The sequence below is a fragment of the Cynocephalus volans genome, chromosome 12, assembly GCF_027409185.1.
Source record: "Cynocephalus volans isolate mCynVol1 chromosome 12, mCynVol1.pri, whole genome shotgun sequence".
Classification (NCBI taxonomy): Eukaryota; Metazoa; Chordata; class Mammalia; order Dermoptera; family Cynocephalidae; genus Cynocephalus; species Cynocephalus volans.
Window position 1 is genome coordinate 45,258,427 of NC_084471.1, and position 14,740 is coordinate 45,273,166.

The 14,740-nt window shown below is 31.8% G+C and overlaps 1 protein-coding gene across 2 annotated transcripts in view; it reads left to right on the forward strand.

Moving 5' to 3' along the window:
• The window catches only part of OSBPL8 (oxysterol binding protein like 8), a 200,145-nt gene that overhangs the window by 136,350 nt on the left and 49,055 nt on the right, over positions 1-14,740 (forward strand). For both annotated transcript variants that reach the window (XM_063075453.1, XM_063075456.1), the window contains exon 4: positions 10,629-10,699. In XM_063075453.1, the coding sequence (XP_062931523.1) occupies positions 10,629-10,699 (71 nt within the window). The remainder of the gene's footprint in view (positions 1-10,628; positions 10,700-14,740) is intronic.

Consider the following 14,740-nt stretch of genomic DNA (forward strand, 5'->3'; position numbering starts at 1 on the left):
CATTTTTAGAGAAGAAGTTGGTTCTACATTAGTGATATTTAAAGATAATTTTGCCTTACCACTTTGAGCACAACCCTTCTTTAATTTTAGTTTTCCTTAGAAAAATCTTGTTTTTGGTCCCTTCTACTTTAAGAAATGTATTGGTATAGCCTTCTTCTTTATGATGAACTATGATATAGAGATGGCACCCCTGCCCATGTACTCATGTTGACATCATGATGCAATGTGTTTTTTGTTTTGTTTAGTTCATGTCTGATTATCTGTCTTTTCTCTTAACCTCAGCTACTACTTCTAGATATGCCCATTTTACCAGTTTCTACAGTAGTAGCTAGAAATTGTTGTAAATTAGCTTTGAGCAAAGACATCATCTATAGACAAACTGTGAGGTTTATTGTATAGATAGTTTTTTTAAGTATATTTTGACTTCTCAGATTTTTTTTCTGTATAACTTCTTGGCTCTTGGCTGTGCTTAGTGTAGTTAATATTAATGTAGTAGTTTTATATTTGCTTTGTATATACCAATTAAATCTGAATTTGTAGATAGGTGTATATAATCTCATTTTAATAAGACTGAAACAGCATAAAATTTTCTTTATTATATCTAAACATTAATGAACCAAGTTTGTTACTGAGGTATATTTAAAGATTATACCTTATCAGTGATGATAGTACTAGTATTCTGTTAACAAATTAGAAGTTAGGACAGAATGCTGATTTATTCATAAGCAATATTTCATTGCATTAGCAGGATAAAGTAAATCCTGTGTAGTTCTTTGAGATCATCTAATGTAATATTTATCTGTAGATAAGAAACGAAGTCCCTGGAAGTTGAAGAACTTGACCATGGTTATATAATTACATGATGGAAGAGTTACATTTATTGGAATTATTGTGAGTCAGTGACTACTCCTAAAATGAAAAGATTAGGACAAAAAGATATGACAGACTTTTTAAAACCAAATTAAATGTCATTAGTTTTGTTGTTGTTTTTGGTAGTTGAGTTATAACCAGGAAGGTCTTTTTTATTTGTTTTTATGGTTTAAAACATTTCTGAAAAGCATTAATATGTTTTTCTTTTTCTTATGAAGAGAATACCATAGCACTTGCTTCAAATTTCTATACTATATCACTCTCATGCATTTTCCCCTGTAGAGAAACTGAATCACTGGGGGTTAAGTAGCTTGCCCAAGGTCATACAGCTAGTAAATGGTGGTGCCAGTGTTTAAATTTAGGTAGTCTTACTCCATAGCTTGTTCTCTTAACTACAACACTACCTTCATTATTAGCAGTTATTTTACTGAACTATAATTTTTGTTTGAATACCTGGCTTCTCTCTAGACAGTAGTCCTTATCGTAGAAGGGAATGATAGGGAACAACGTCTTTTCATATTTTTATTCCTAACATCTAATGTAATACATGACACATAGTAGGTATACTATAAATATTTATCTTCATAAGAGATGAATTCATAATTATTTCTTAGTTGATTGAAGAGTTTGCCATCTTTCATTCTTAATATTTGTAATTCTGAATATCTGCTATTATTATAGGTTCCTTAATCACAGAAAATGTAGGAGTCAGCCTGAATGTATGCTGCAGAGAGAGAATGGAGCTAGAGAGCCTCATTTCAAAATCTGTCTTAACTACTTAGTGGCCATTTTGAAGGTAGCTGGCTTCAATAAAATACCTGAAAGATATCCTGTATAAGCCAAACAAGAGACAAAATATTTTGGAGAAAGGCTGTTAAGAAAGGGATAAAAATCACCTATCTTTTCTGGAGAAAGGCATTTTTGTTCTAGGCCTCAATTGATTGTCACAAATAATTTTTCAGAGTCAGTGATCAGTACAAAAGTCAAAGATAACCAGGTGTATATAAGAAAGTATAGCATGAATGAGAAGTAACTGGAACAACAGACAACAGAAATAGGCCTGTGAGGCTTTTCAGATATTAGAATGATCAGATATAGACTAATATGTTTAAAGCTTTATTCACTATTTAAAAAAAAAGAAGACAAACTTTCAAAACGGGAATTTGTAAAACAGGAATTTATAAAAAAATAGCCCACAGATTTAAGAAACAATAGGACAGGAGTTTTAGAAATGAAATAAAACAAAATGCAACACCAGAATTTAAAATTCTTTGGACATATAGATGAAGATAGAATTAGTGTGAGGAGGAAGAGAGGTTAGAAAGAATTATTCAGGATGCAGTAGGATGAGAAAAAAGATGAAAAATAGAGAAGAGAGGCTGAGATGTGGAGAATAAATGGAAAAGGTGGAGAATAAATCATAAAAGAGAAAATAGGACAAAAAAATCTTTGAATATTATGGGCAATACTTTTCTGGAACTGGCCAAAGACACTAGTCCATGAATTCTTAAGAAGCCAAATGAATCCCAAGCAGGATAAGTTAAAAGAAACTAGCACCTAAGCACATCATTTTGAAACTATGGAACATCAAAGACAGAGGGGGAAAAACAAATTTCCTTCATAAAGTGACAGTTAAACTCACTCATGTCTGACTTCTTAACTGAAGCAGTAGAAGCAGAAGAGAATGGAAGGATATTTTCAATATGCTAAAAATAAATAATTTCCAATCTAAAATTCTGCGCCTGTTAAAAAAAAAGTTTTCAAGAATGTATACAAAATGAAGATACTTCAGACGAACAGCTGAGAGAATTGCTGATAGGAGGCCCTCACTGACGGAAACTCTAACAAGTATGCTTTAGGCAGACAGAGAGTGATTGCAAATGGAGGGTCTGAGTTGTAAGAAGAAATAAATAGCAAAAACAAACAAAAATTTGCATAGGCAAATTTAATGCACATTGACTCTAAAACCAACAAATATAATGTCTTTTGGAATTAAAAAAAGAGAGAAAGAGAGTTGCAATATATGACAGTTTCCAGCTTATCCTGGAAAGGAGATAAAGCCTTCCAAGGTCTTTGTATTGCCCAGAAGGAGGGTAAAATTAATAATAATTAGACTTTGAGAATTTAAATATACATATTGTAATTTCTAGGGTAACCACTAAATGGATAAAGTGATTAGCTTATATTTTTATCTCTCCTAGTTTATTATAAACAGAAGAAGGCAAGAAAGGAGAGAAAAAGTAAAGTGTAGGCGGAACATGTGGAAAAATCAAAATAAGATGATAAATATAAACCTAGATAAGTCAGCAATTATGTTAAGTATTAATGATCTAAAGATTAGATTTTTAAAAAATAACCAATTCTATGCTGTCAAAAGAAACATATCTAAATATAAAAGGATAAAGAAAGGTTGGAGGGAAAGGTTGGGGGAAAAGAAAACACAGTAAACACCACTGAAAAGAAAGTTTCTGTACCTTTTGATATCAGACAAAATAGATTTTGAGGCAAAAAGCATAGGTAAATATTATCCCCTCAAAATATATAAGCAAACTTTCCAGAAAGCTACATAGGTACTGGATAAGTCTGCACTCATTTTCTTCTTTCCATAACTGGGGGGGAAAAAAGAGGACAAAATCAGTAAACACACATCAAAATTGAACTACTCTTGAAATTGAAACTTGTCATAATGGACTTATATGGAACCTTATACAACTATAGAATATACTTTCTTATGTGTATATATATATGGGATATTTATAAAAATTGATCATATGCTATGCCATCAAGTAAGTTTCAACAAATGTTAAATTATTAAAATTATTCAGAACATATTTTCTGACCTTATTTATGCTAGAAATCCAGACAAAAACATCAGTAGAAAATGTCTTCATTTAAAGTTCAGAAATATACTTTTAAATGCCTATTGGATCAAAGAAGAAATTAAAAAGGGAATTCAAAAAATATTTGACCTGAACAATTATGAAAGTATCCCATATCAAAATATGTGAAATATATCTAAAACACTGGTTAATATATAGCCCTAAATACAAATTTAAGAAACATAAGAGACTATAAATTAATAAACTAAGCATCCTTCTTAAGAAGTTTAAAAAAGAAAAGCAAATTAGATCTGAATAAAGGAAAAAAGAAGAATATAATAAAGGCAGAGTAGAAGTTAATGGAATAGAAAATACATATGCATTAGAGATGATCAATAAAATCCAAAATTGGTTCTTTGAAAATGACTAATAAAATAGACAAACGTGGTGAAATTGATAAGGAAAAAAGAGAAAGGAGGCATAGCTAACCAGTATCAGAAGTTAAAAGGGGATATAACTATAGATGGAGCACATATTAAACAGATAAGATAATATTGTGGACTTTTGTATGCTGCTGTATTCAAAAGTCTAAATGAAATAGATAAACTCTTAGTACATATAACTTACTGAAATTGTTTTTAAAAAGAAATGGAACACCAGAATAGTCCTAGTATCTGTTAAGAAATTGAACTAGAATGCCTCAGTCCAGGTAGATATCATCAGTGAGTTCTGCCCAGTATTCAAGGAGGAAATAATTCCAATCTTGTACAGTTATTTTCAGTAATGAGGGGGTGGCGGGTGGGAAGAACACTAGTATTAGAATAACTTTGACATAAAATTCAATTGAAATTAAAAGAGATTGTCCTATAATTTTTCCAACTCATTTATGAATACAGGTACAAAAATCCTTAATGATACTAGCATTATCTTTTTATAAAGAGGATAATGCCTTATGACTAAGTTGGGTGAAAACCTAAGAATGCAGGATTGGCTTGCCATTAAAGATTAATGTGGTTTGCTACATTAACAGATTAAAGGCAGAAAAAAATCATATGATTATCTCAATAGATGAGGGAAAAGTTTTTGATACAATTCAAATTTTATTGTTGATAACTCTTAGAAAACTAGAAGGAGTGAATTTTCTTAAATATCTATGTCAATATCTGTACCTAAATCCATTTATATGTAAATATACAGCAAACCTACATCAAACATTATATACTTAGCGGTGAAATGTTTGTAGTTTTCCTTTGAGATTAGGAACAAGACAAGAATGCCTGCAAATCGCCACTTCTAGGCAATATCATACTTAAGGTTCTAGATGAATGAAACAGAATAGGGAGCCCTACACATATACGAACACTTGACACACGAAGAGTGTCACAACAAACCGATGGAAAAAGATATTCTTTTCAGCAAATTGTGGACGGTCAGTTCGGTATCAAAATGGAAAAAAAGTAGATTTGTGCTTCTATATCATACCGTACTCAAATGTCAATTCCAGTTGGAGTATAGATTTAAACGCAAAGATAAAACTACATTATTGGAAAATATCTTTCTGACCACAGAATTAGGGAAGAATTTCTTAAGACCCCGAAGCACTAACTATTAAAGAAAGAGATTGCTAAATTTGACTACATTAAAATTAAAAGCTACTTACCAAAAGAAATCATAGTTTATAAAAAGACAGACATAGAATAGGGAGATATTTGCATCAAATATAATTGGCAAAGGACCAGTATCTAGAATACATCAAGAATTCCTATATAAATCAATAAGAAAAAGATAGACAACCAGCTTTTTTAAATGTACAAAAGATCTGACACGGTTCTTCACAAAAAGGAAATTAAAATAGCCAATTAACATATAAAAAATGCTCACATGATTGTATAATTAAGAGCATACAAATGAAAATCTTATTGATAAACTACTACACATCTACCAGACTGGCAAAAATATTAAAATTTTGTCAATACTGATGTTACCATGGACAGAGAGAAAGGAGAACTTTCATGCACTTAAATACTTTTGGTATCATTAAAGCTGAAGATACATACATTCCATAACCCAGGAATTCTGCTTCTATGTTTAAACCTTAGAGAAACTCATGGATATATCCTATCATGATACATTTCCAAGAATATTCATAGCACCATTGTTCACAAGAGGGAAAAATAGGAACAACCTAAGTGTCTGTCAGTGGTAGAATGGATAAATAGTGGTATAGTCATGCAATGGTGTTACACTTCCCCCTATGTAACGGAGACATAAAAAAGAATTACATGATTACTCAAAGCACTGTTTTCATTGAGAGGCCCGGAAGGACTGCACTTCAGTAATTTCCTCATTAGGAGGAGAAAACTGAATGTGACAGCCCTGATTCAAAGTTATCTTCTCCCTTTTATTGTAAAGACAAGGAAATTTCACAAGAAAATTCAGTTGATTTAATCATTACAAAGAACACAAGGACATGGGCAGAGTTATGGTTAAGTATAGTTTTAATGATGGAAACTAGTAACATCAGTGAAATAAACAGTGACATTCCATAATGCAGTTTGTAAAAGGTTAAGTCAGTCCACCAACAAAAGCTTGTTCTTAGCAAACACTATCTTTTCCTACAGCAATTTCCTTAGTATTTTTATGTAACAGTCAAGTAACTTTCTTAACATATCAATCAGTAGGTTAACCTGCACCAAGGACATCTGTCCTTTGAGCCAGCAATTTTGCTGTGCTACAATTCTTTATCTACAACAGAGACTTTAGCCTGGGGAAAGTTTCCTGTCTTTTACAAGCTTAACATTTCTATATGTAATTCTAAAAAGTTAGGTTATACCTGAAACTACAGGGCTTTGGAAGCTAGGCCCTGTGAAACACATTTGTTTTATAAATGTTAGTAATCCTCCACATGCTGGGATTCTAATCAGAAGTGGAAATGAATGAAATGCATACCGTGACATGCTAGTAAGTAATTATTACAAAATTTAAGATAGTTACTTTTGAGGAGGAGAGTGGATTATGATTAAGAATCACACTGCTGGGGATCTTATGGGATGTTAGCAATCCTGTGCGTAATTTGGATAGTGGTTATTCCCTGTATTTGTTAAATTATACACTTACATTTTATGCATTTTTCTGATGGCGTGCATTTTAGAAAACCTTTAGAAGTAAAAATGGAGTGCATTTTTATTAAATTTGGGGTCAATTTATAAAATGTTTTAATGTAAAAGAATGAATAAGGATTAGACCCTTCTTTTCAGGAACTCACAGTCAAGTATGGAAAATGAACATGAAAACAAATAATTGGAGTATATTGCAATAAATACCATAGTATAAATATGTGTGAAGTGCTGTGTGTCTCATAGAAGGGAATGGCTAACTGTACACTCAAACAAATTACCCAGAAGAGGTGGCCTTGGGCCTTGAGAGGCACCATGGCTTTGTAGAAACAGCATGACTTTTAAAGTTAGACCTAAGTTTGAATCAGCTCTGATACTGTCACTGTTGACATTAGTCAACTTAATTTCTGTCCTGTTTTTTCAACTAAAATATGGTTAAGTTTTTTTGTGCTTTTGTTTTAAAGATTAGAAAAAAATGTAAGTATAGCATCTAACATAGTGCCTTATGCTCACAAGGTTCCCACAAATGGGTATTGATTGCTTTATTGTTGTTTTCATTAATGCTGTTGTGTTAATTATCATTATAATTATCATTATTGTTGACAAGTGAATAAGAATTAGCCAGGTACAGAATAAACTAAAGGAGTATAGACTAGGTAAGAAAGGATATCAAAGCAGGAGAAGTCTAATAAACTTGAAGAATAGGTAAGGTTATATGATTTTTTATTTTTTTATTGAGGCCTAACTTACATATGGCAAAGTGCACAGCCTTTTGAATTTTAGTTATGTATAGACACATGTAACCTCTTCACAAATCCTCAAAAGGCTCTTTCATGCCCCTCCCAGTCAATAACTCCTGCAACAAAATTAAACCACTGTTCTAACCTCTAATGTCATAGATGAGGTTTGTAAATGGAATCATATGTTATGTGGTTTGGGGTTTTTTGGGGGGAGGGGGGATGGGGACAGGTGGCTTCTTTCACTCAATATTATGCTTGATTTCTTTTTTATTGCTGTATAATACTCCATTTTGTGAGCATACTATTATGTATTCATTTATTCTACTATTAGCCATTTGATTTGGTTCTAGATTTTAGCTATTATAGATAAAGCTGCTATGAACATTCTTGTACCTCTCTTTTGATGGACATAAACACTCGTTTCTGTTGGGTATATCCAGGATTAGAATTCTGTGTGTTAGAATATGCATGCATTCAACTTTAGTAGATATTGTCAAATAGTTTTCCAAAGTAGTTATGCCATTTTATACTCCCACCAATAAAGAATAGAGTTCTAGTTGCTCCATATTCTTACCTATATATACTTGGATGGTGTTAGTCCTTTTAATTTTAGCCATTCTGATAGGGATGTAGATTTCTATCTCATTGTGCAAGTGAAGAGAATAGTTGGAAGGCAGTTTACAACCACAAATCACTAACAAGCAAACTTGGTGAAAAGTCATGATCTGGAACTATTCTTTCTTATTGATAGTGGTCAATAATTTGTTGTAGACATCAGATTTTGTCTATAAATATAAAGGAGTAATTTTATAAATAATATTGAATTCCCACACATGGTGGAAAATGAATAAAAGCCTAAGAAGTATTTCGACAGAGCCCCGTTGGCTTCTAATAAATATACTTTCATGACTGACTTTCTTTTAAATAAAGATTATTTTGCAGGGCTGGCTGGATAGCTCAGTTGGTTAGAACACAGCCTTATAACACCAAGGTCATGGGTTTGGATCCCCATACTGGCCAGCAGCCAAAACAAAAAGCAAAAACAGCAAGAACAACAAAGGATTATTTTGCAGTTTTTTAGGAAACCAGCTTTGTTCAATCTAAAAAAAAAAGAGTCCTTAGTGTGACAATTTTTGCTCTCCTTCCTTGGAATTAGCCTTGGAAACTTAGTGTACAATATGGAAATATGTTTATTTTAGGGCTTTTGAACATTTTTATATATTTGCATTTTATGCTGATCATCTACTTATTTGCCTTTAGTTGAAACAAGACTTGGATGTTTTAGAAAGTATTTTGCTTTGTCCTTCTGTAATTTTAATTAACTTGGAAGTCATCAGGCCCAGCTTTTAAAATAATCATTTGATTTGTAAGTTAGAGGTATAGAAAATCTTTTAAAATGGGAATCATTTATTGGGTTTGGCAGGTAATATGCAATATAGGTTTATGAGTATCTTTTTCCAACATTTGACACTCTCTGTAAGACATATTTACATTTTAAAAACTATTCTGACTTCATTTTAATGTAGTTTTATTTTTAAAATAATATGCATTTGAATGCATGAATAATATGTATATAAATGCATATGTATATGAGTAAATATGTATTTGAATTCATGAATAATTTGTATATGAATGCAGATGCAGTAAGGTAGACATTTTTCTTAATTTTAACATGGATTGATCTAGATTTAGCTGAAACCAAGACAACACAAGAGAAATGGAAGTCTGTTCCTGTGAGAATAAAAGAAGATGTATTTTTTCATTTACAACATATATTTTTAGAAAATCTTTGTTCTCTAGCATGTATATTTAGAAAATCTTTGAAGTAATTTATGTTAGTCATTAGTATTGAGAATTACTTACTATAATGTTTATTTCTCTGAATAAATTTCTATAAGTTTTCATTTAAAATTACACTTATGAAACAGTTTTCTTCCCTTGTATTGGACTGAGTGATCCTTCTTCTTACCAGAGAGGAGAGGAAAATTACTTCTTTTTCATATTGCAGAAATAATTCAGTAAAATATCCAGATTAAGAAAATGGAATGAGTTTTTTATCTATTGTAAGCCAAATACAGAATAAATGATATTTTTATTGATATGTTAGAAATGATTGTAAAATGCTTCAGGCACTGGTACTACTTGAAGATTTTTAAAGTGCTACTTTGTGAATAATTGTACATATAATTTTTAATATAGGCTTTTATTAGACTCAGAACAAGTAAGTGTAAGGAAGAGTTGATATTACCAGTCCTCAAAAGTAGAAAAAAAGTTCATTAAAATTTATACTGCTACTTTTATGCCTGCGACACAAATCTTAGTACAGTATTAACATTTCTCTAATTGTGCCCTTTTAATATTGATTTTAAAGCTTTTGGCTTAGTGCAATATTAATGTGCCATATGATGGCAGGGATGTATGTATGTTTGTCCCACTGCACTTGTGTATTTTAGATTCATCCTTTTAGAATTTGTATGGCAATAAACATGATAATAAAGGTCAAATTAATTGAATGCATAGTGTGTTCAGCATAGTATACTAAGTGCTTTATGTGCATTCTCATCTAATTCTTCAACAATAAGCACATTATTAGATTTAAAAAAACAAGTTTATTCCTTAATCCAGATTTATTCCCCCAATCTTCTTTCATCACTTATTCTTGACTTGTTTTCTGGTTTGACAAGAGGTACGAAAAGTATGTTGGGTTGGTTCTGTCAGTTAGGATTCTTTGTTAGAAACTAGCTCACTAGAATAAAAACTCTTTGAGGGCTGAATTCATGAAAAGTTCCGTAGAAGTACAGAAAAGAGATATTTAGCTTGATGTTAGTGGGTTCAGGGATAGGCTTCATTGCCTCTGTAAGCCTTATAATTAAGTATACTAGAGATAATGCTTTAGAGGTCTACAAACTATAGTAGTTTAAAACTGTATGTACAGTCTAGGTTTCCTGCAGTGATATATATCAAATATAACATATATTTGAAATTGAATGGCATATATATATATATATATTTGCTTTTTAACATTAATGAATATATATGTTTAAAAGTAGTAGTACTGAGATATTGACAATGTTTTTTCAAAGGTTTTGAAAGAGGGAAGGAAGATATTTCTCAAAATAAAGATGAATCTTCACTTTCTATGTCGAAGAGCAAGGTAAGCACATTGTTGTCCCCAAATATATGATTATGACATTTTTCTAGATTTAAAATAAGGGAACTAACACTGAAATCCTATCAGGCTTTTATGGGATGTTTTTATGTTGGTATATCTGAACCATGTAGTATGTATGAAAAAAGTGAAGTTTCTGTGTTCACTAGAGGTGGGAAAGAGAAGGGGAGAGGGAGAATAGTGGGAGATTGATTAATGGACACAAAATTAGAGCTAGATTGGAAAAATAAATTCTATTGGTGTACAGTTGAGCTAGGCATCTGTAATTAACAATAATTTAATGCATGTTATCAAATGGCTGGAAGAGAGGAGATTAAATGTCCACATCGTAAAGAAATGATTGTTTTGCAGTGATGAATATGCTAGTCACCCTGATTTGATCCTCATACATTGTATACATGTATTGAAATATAATTCTGTAACCCAAAAATATGTATAATCAATATGTTTCAGTAAAAAAAAAGTTCCACTGGGGCTGATTTAAGTGCTGTTAGTTACTTGGAAATACAGTCTATTGGTAACTAGTGTTCTCACCAGAGTAATATTGTTTCTGTCATGTTTGCTATAGCAGTACTTCTCAAGCTGGATTCTGAGGGTTCCATTCAGAGAAATTCTCAGGTTCATGTTTTTTTAAAAAAAAAAAAATTAAGTGTTTTGGGTTCATTCAGATGACAACCAAAATATATACCTTTTACCAGTTAAAGGCTAAAGATCTTAATAGTAATATCTTACAATTGAGAGACATTTTCTTAGAAAAAGACAGTTTCCTGAATCAGTATTTCTCAAACTGGGATACTTACACATATTCTTAGGACTGTGAGAATTTTTTCTTTAAGAGTACATATTCAAATTTTAGAAGCACTATATGATGCAGTTGTTTACCTATGGGTTAGTAGTTCACTAGATTTTTCTAACATTTGTCAAGGGATTTGACTTTTGACTGTTCCTTCTGGTCAGGCTTAATAGCAGGAGAAGCTTTTATGTTTGTGGAATCAAATTTTAATCACTGGGGGAAAAACCTATTTATTAAGCCAGTAAATTCTGTGCTATTCTCAGCAGGAGGCTTAGCTCTTGGTAATCCTACGTTTTTTTGCTCCTGTTCTTGGGAGTGGTTGAGAGAATTGCACAATATGTTTTTGTGTATGATTTTATACAAGCATTATTCACACTTAACTTTTAAGTATTTATTACGTAAATGTTCATATATCATTTGTGTAAGGTATTGAGGTTGGAAGTTTAATAGTACTTTGTGTTTATATAACATATACATGAGAAAGATTTCTTTCCCTGCCCATTGTAAGGCTCATGGCTGAGACCACTATAACAAAAGACAGATCAACAAGAAGAAAGCATACGAATTTATTTAGTGTCAGTTCTATGGGATATGGGAGCCTTCAGAAATGGAGACCCAAAGAAACAGGGAAATCTGTTTATTTTTATGCTTTTGTTTCATGAAAAGTGAACAGTCATGTAGACGCATGATTAGACAAAGGGGAGGATAATCTAGTGATAGTAAACTGGATGAAACTTAGCAAGGCCTGTTTGTTCAGATTCTTCTTCGTGTCTCTGTCTTGAGAACCTTTCTTCCAAGTATAAGCGGTGAGCACCTGCTCCAGGGAAGGTTAGAGAATTCTTTTGTTGCTTGCTTCAGGGGAGAAAAGCAGGAGAAGGTCAAATAGTTACCTTCCTGCTTCTGAAGTTTTCTCAGTTTCCTTTAGCTTAAAATACAAAATATGCCAAGGTCCCATATTTTGCGATAGTGTGTTCTTAGCCTAGTCAGTCATTTTATATGATCAGTGTAATTAAAAATCAAAGAGGAAATAGTTTATCTTGGGTCTGCCGTAGCTAGAAATACAATGAAATTTATAGAATTTCAAGGGTTCTGATTCCCATACTGGCAAGCTGGAAAAAAAATATATATATAGAATTTTTTAAAAAAACCTATTTTCAAGAAATTAATACCAGAATTGGTGAATATATATTTTAATGGTATTTCTACTCAGAAGCCTAAACACTTGAACACCGAGACCTACATACCACAGCCACCTATTTGCCACCTATATGTAGCCTTTAAAGGGGGATGTTGTAAAGGAACCTTATATACCTTAATGAAGCTGTGTGCATTAATGAATAAAAGCAAACATATGCTTTAGAACAATAGCACCTATTGATATGAGGATCTTTAAATTTAAATTAATTACAATTAAATAAAATTAGAAATTAAGTTCTTCAGTTATACTAGCCACATCTCAAATGCTCAGTGACCTCATATGGCTAGTGGCATATGTTGGATAGCTCAGATATAGAACATTTTTCATTTAGAAAGGTTCTATTTGACAGTGCTGCTTTAGTTAAAAGAATGAGTTTGAACCTTGACTCTCATTCACTACTTATGACTTTTTAGATGCTTAATTACAGTGATATTAATAACCATGTTTGTGCCATCTTAGCTCTCATAATAATACCAGGAGACAAGAATTATTTTATAAGTGAACATTATAAGTGAACAAACTGAAGCACAGGGAAAGTAAGTGGCTCTCCAAGGGTCAAAATATCTAGTAAGTGGTGAAAGTAGAATTCAAGTGGCTTCAACTTTCCTGTCTGTGCAGAGGAGATAAGATCCCAGATTGTGATGCTAAAAGTGCCTGACAAAGTCTGATTGGTAATAGGAATTTAAGAATTCATTTTCTTACTTTGGATAAAGAATTACAGTGAATGAGTGAGATATTTAACATGGTAACTATTTAGTGTGAGTAAAATTATACTCATCATAATTTTCTAAAAGCCAAAACTTATTGATTCTCTCTTAATTTAGATTTAATCTTGGTTTATTCTGTTGGCTTAAGAGAGCTATAGTTGCTAGCTTGTCCCAAAATATTTTAACATGTAATCCACTATTATTTTTTAGAATAATTTTAAAATTTATGCATTTATTGTTAAACCTCATTCTCATAGAATTCTGAAGATTTTTATTCTTACCTAAGTAACTTTAAGGAATAACGTTTTGTTACTCCTTTCATGATTGATCTGCATAACTGAGACCATCAAATAGTTTTAACTTTATACTTTTATGAACCTGATGCAAAAAGTATCAGTGCTGTCATTTTGGTCATGGGATTGGTGTTAAGTGTTATTTCTTAAAATGCATAATTGAGACTTGTAAACACAGTGGAATACATCCTTGTCACTCCCAAAACATTTTTTTTAATAAAGGCAATTCTTTTTTCTCATGCGTCCTTTCCTAGGCGTTTTCATAGTATGAATGAGAGAACTGGAAAAGTGAGTTAATCAGACTATCCCAAAATAGCATTTTTAAATGAATGTTTAATTGTCCATCTCAATGAAAGAAATCACCAGCATAAGTAACATATCTAGGGTGATAAAAGGAATCCTATCACAAGCATAAGGGGTTTCTGAGCCCATGTCTCTTAACTTCATCCTCTAACCATCTGTCTACTTGTCTGCAGGTTTTCTAAGTTGTCTGTTACTTGCTTTAAAAAATATATTTACCTGGACATTTAAAAAACTTATTCAAACCAAAATATCTGTTGTCACTGTAACTTATTATTGTTGTTGTTCCTCATATCTGTAGTATTTTATACAAATTGAGCATCCCTAATCTGAAATCTGAAACTTTTTAAGTACCACATGACACTTGGAGGTTTCAGATTTTAGATTTTTCAATTAGTGATGCTCAATCAGTAAAGTATCTGCAAATATTCCAGAATCTGAAAAAATTCAAAACACTTCTGGTCCCAAGCATTTCGGATAAGAGATATTCAACCTGTAGTTTTTCAAAGCAAATTGCAAGTATTTTCATACATTAAAGCCCCACTTATTTAAGGTAAGATTTTTGACAACACCTGCAGTCTGGAGTACAGTCATAAACCTGAAATATACTATATACCGAGTACTATGCTCAACACTTTATGTACGCTACTGCGTTTAACCCTGAAAGCAACCTTATCAGTTAGTAGTAGTATCTTCATTTTACAAATGAGGAAACTAAGACTGACAGATTAAATA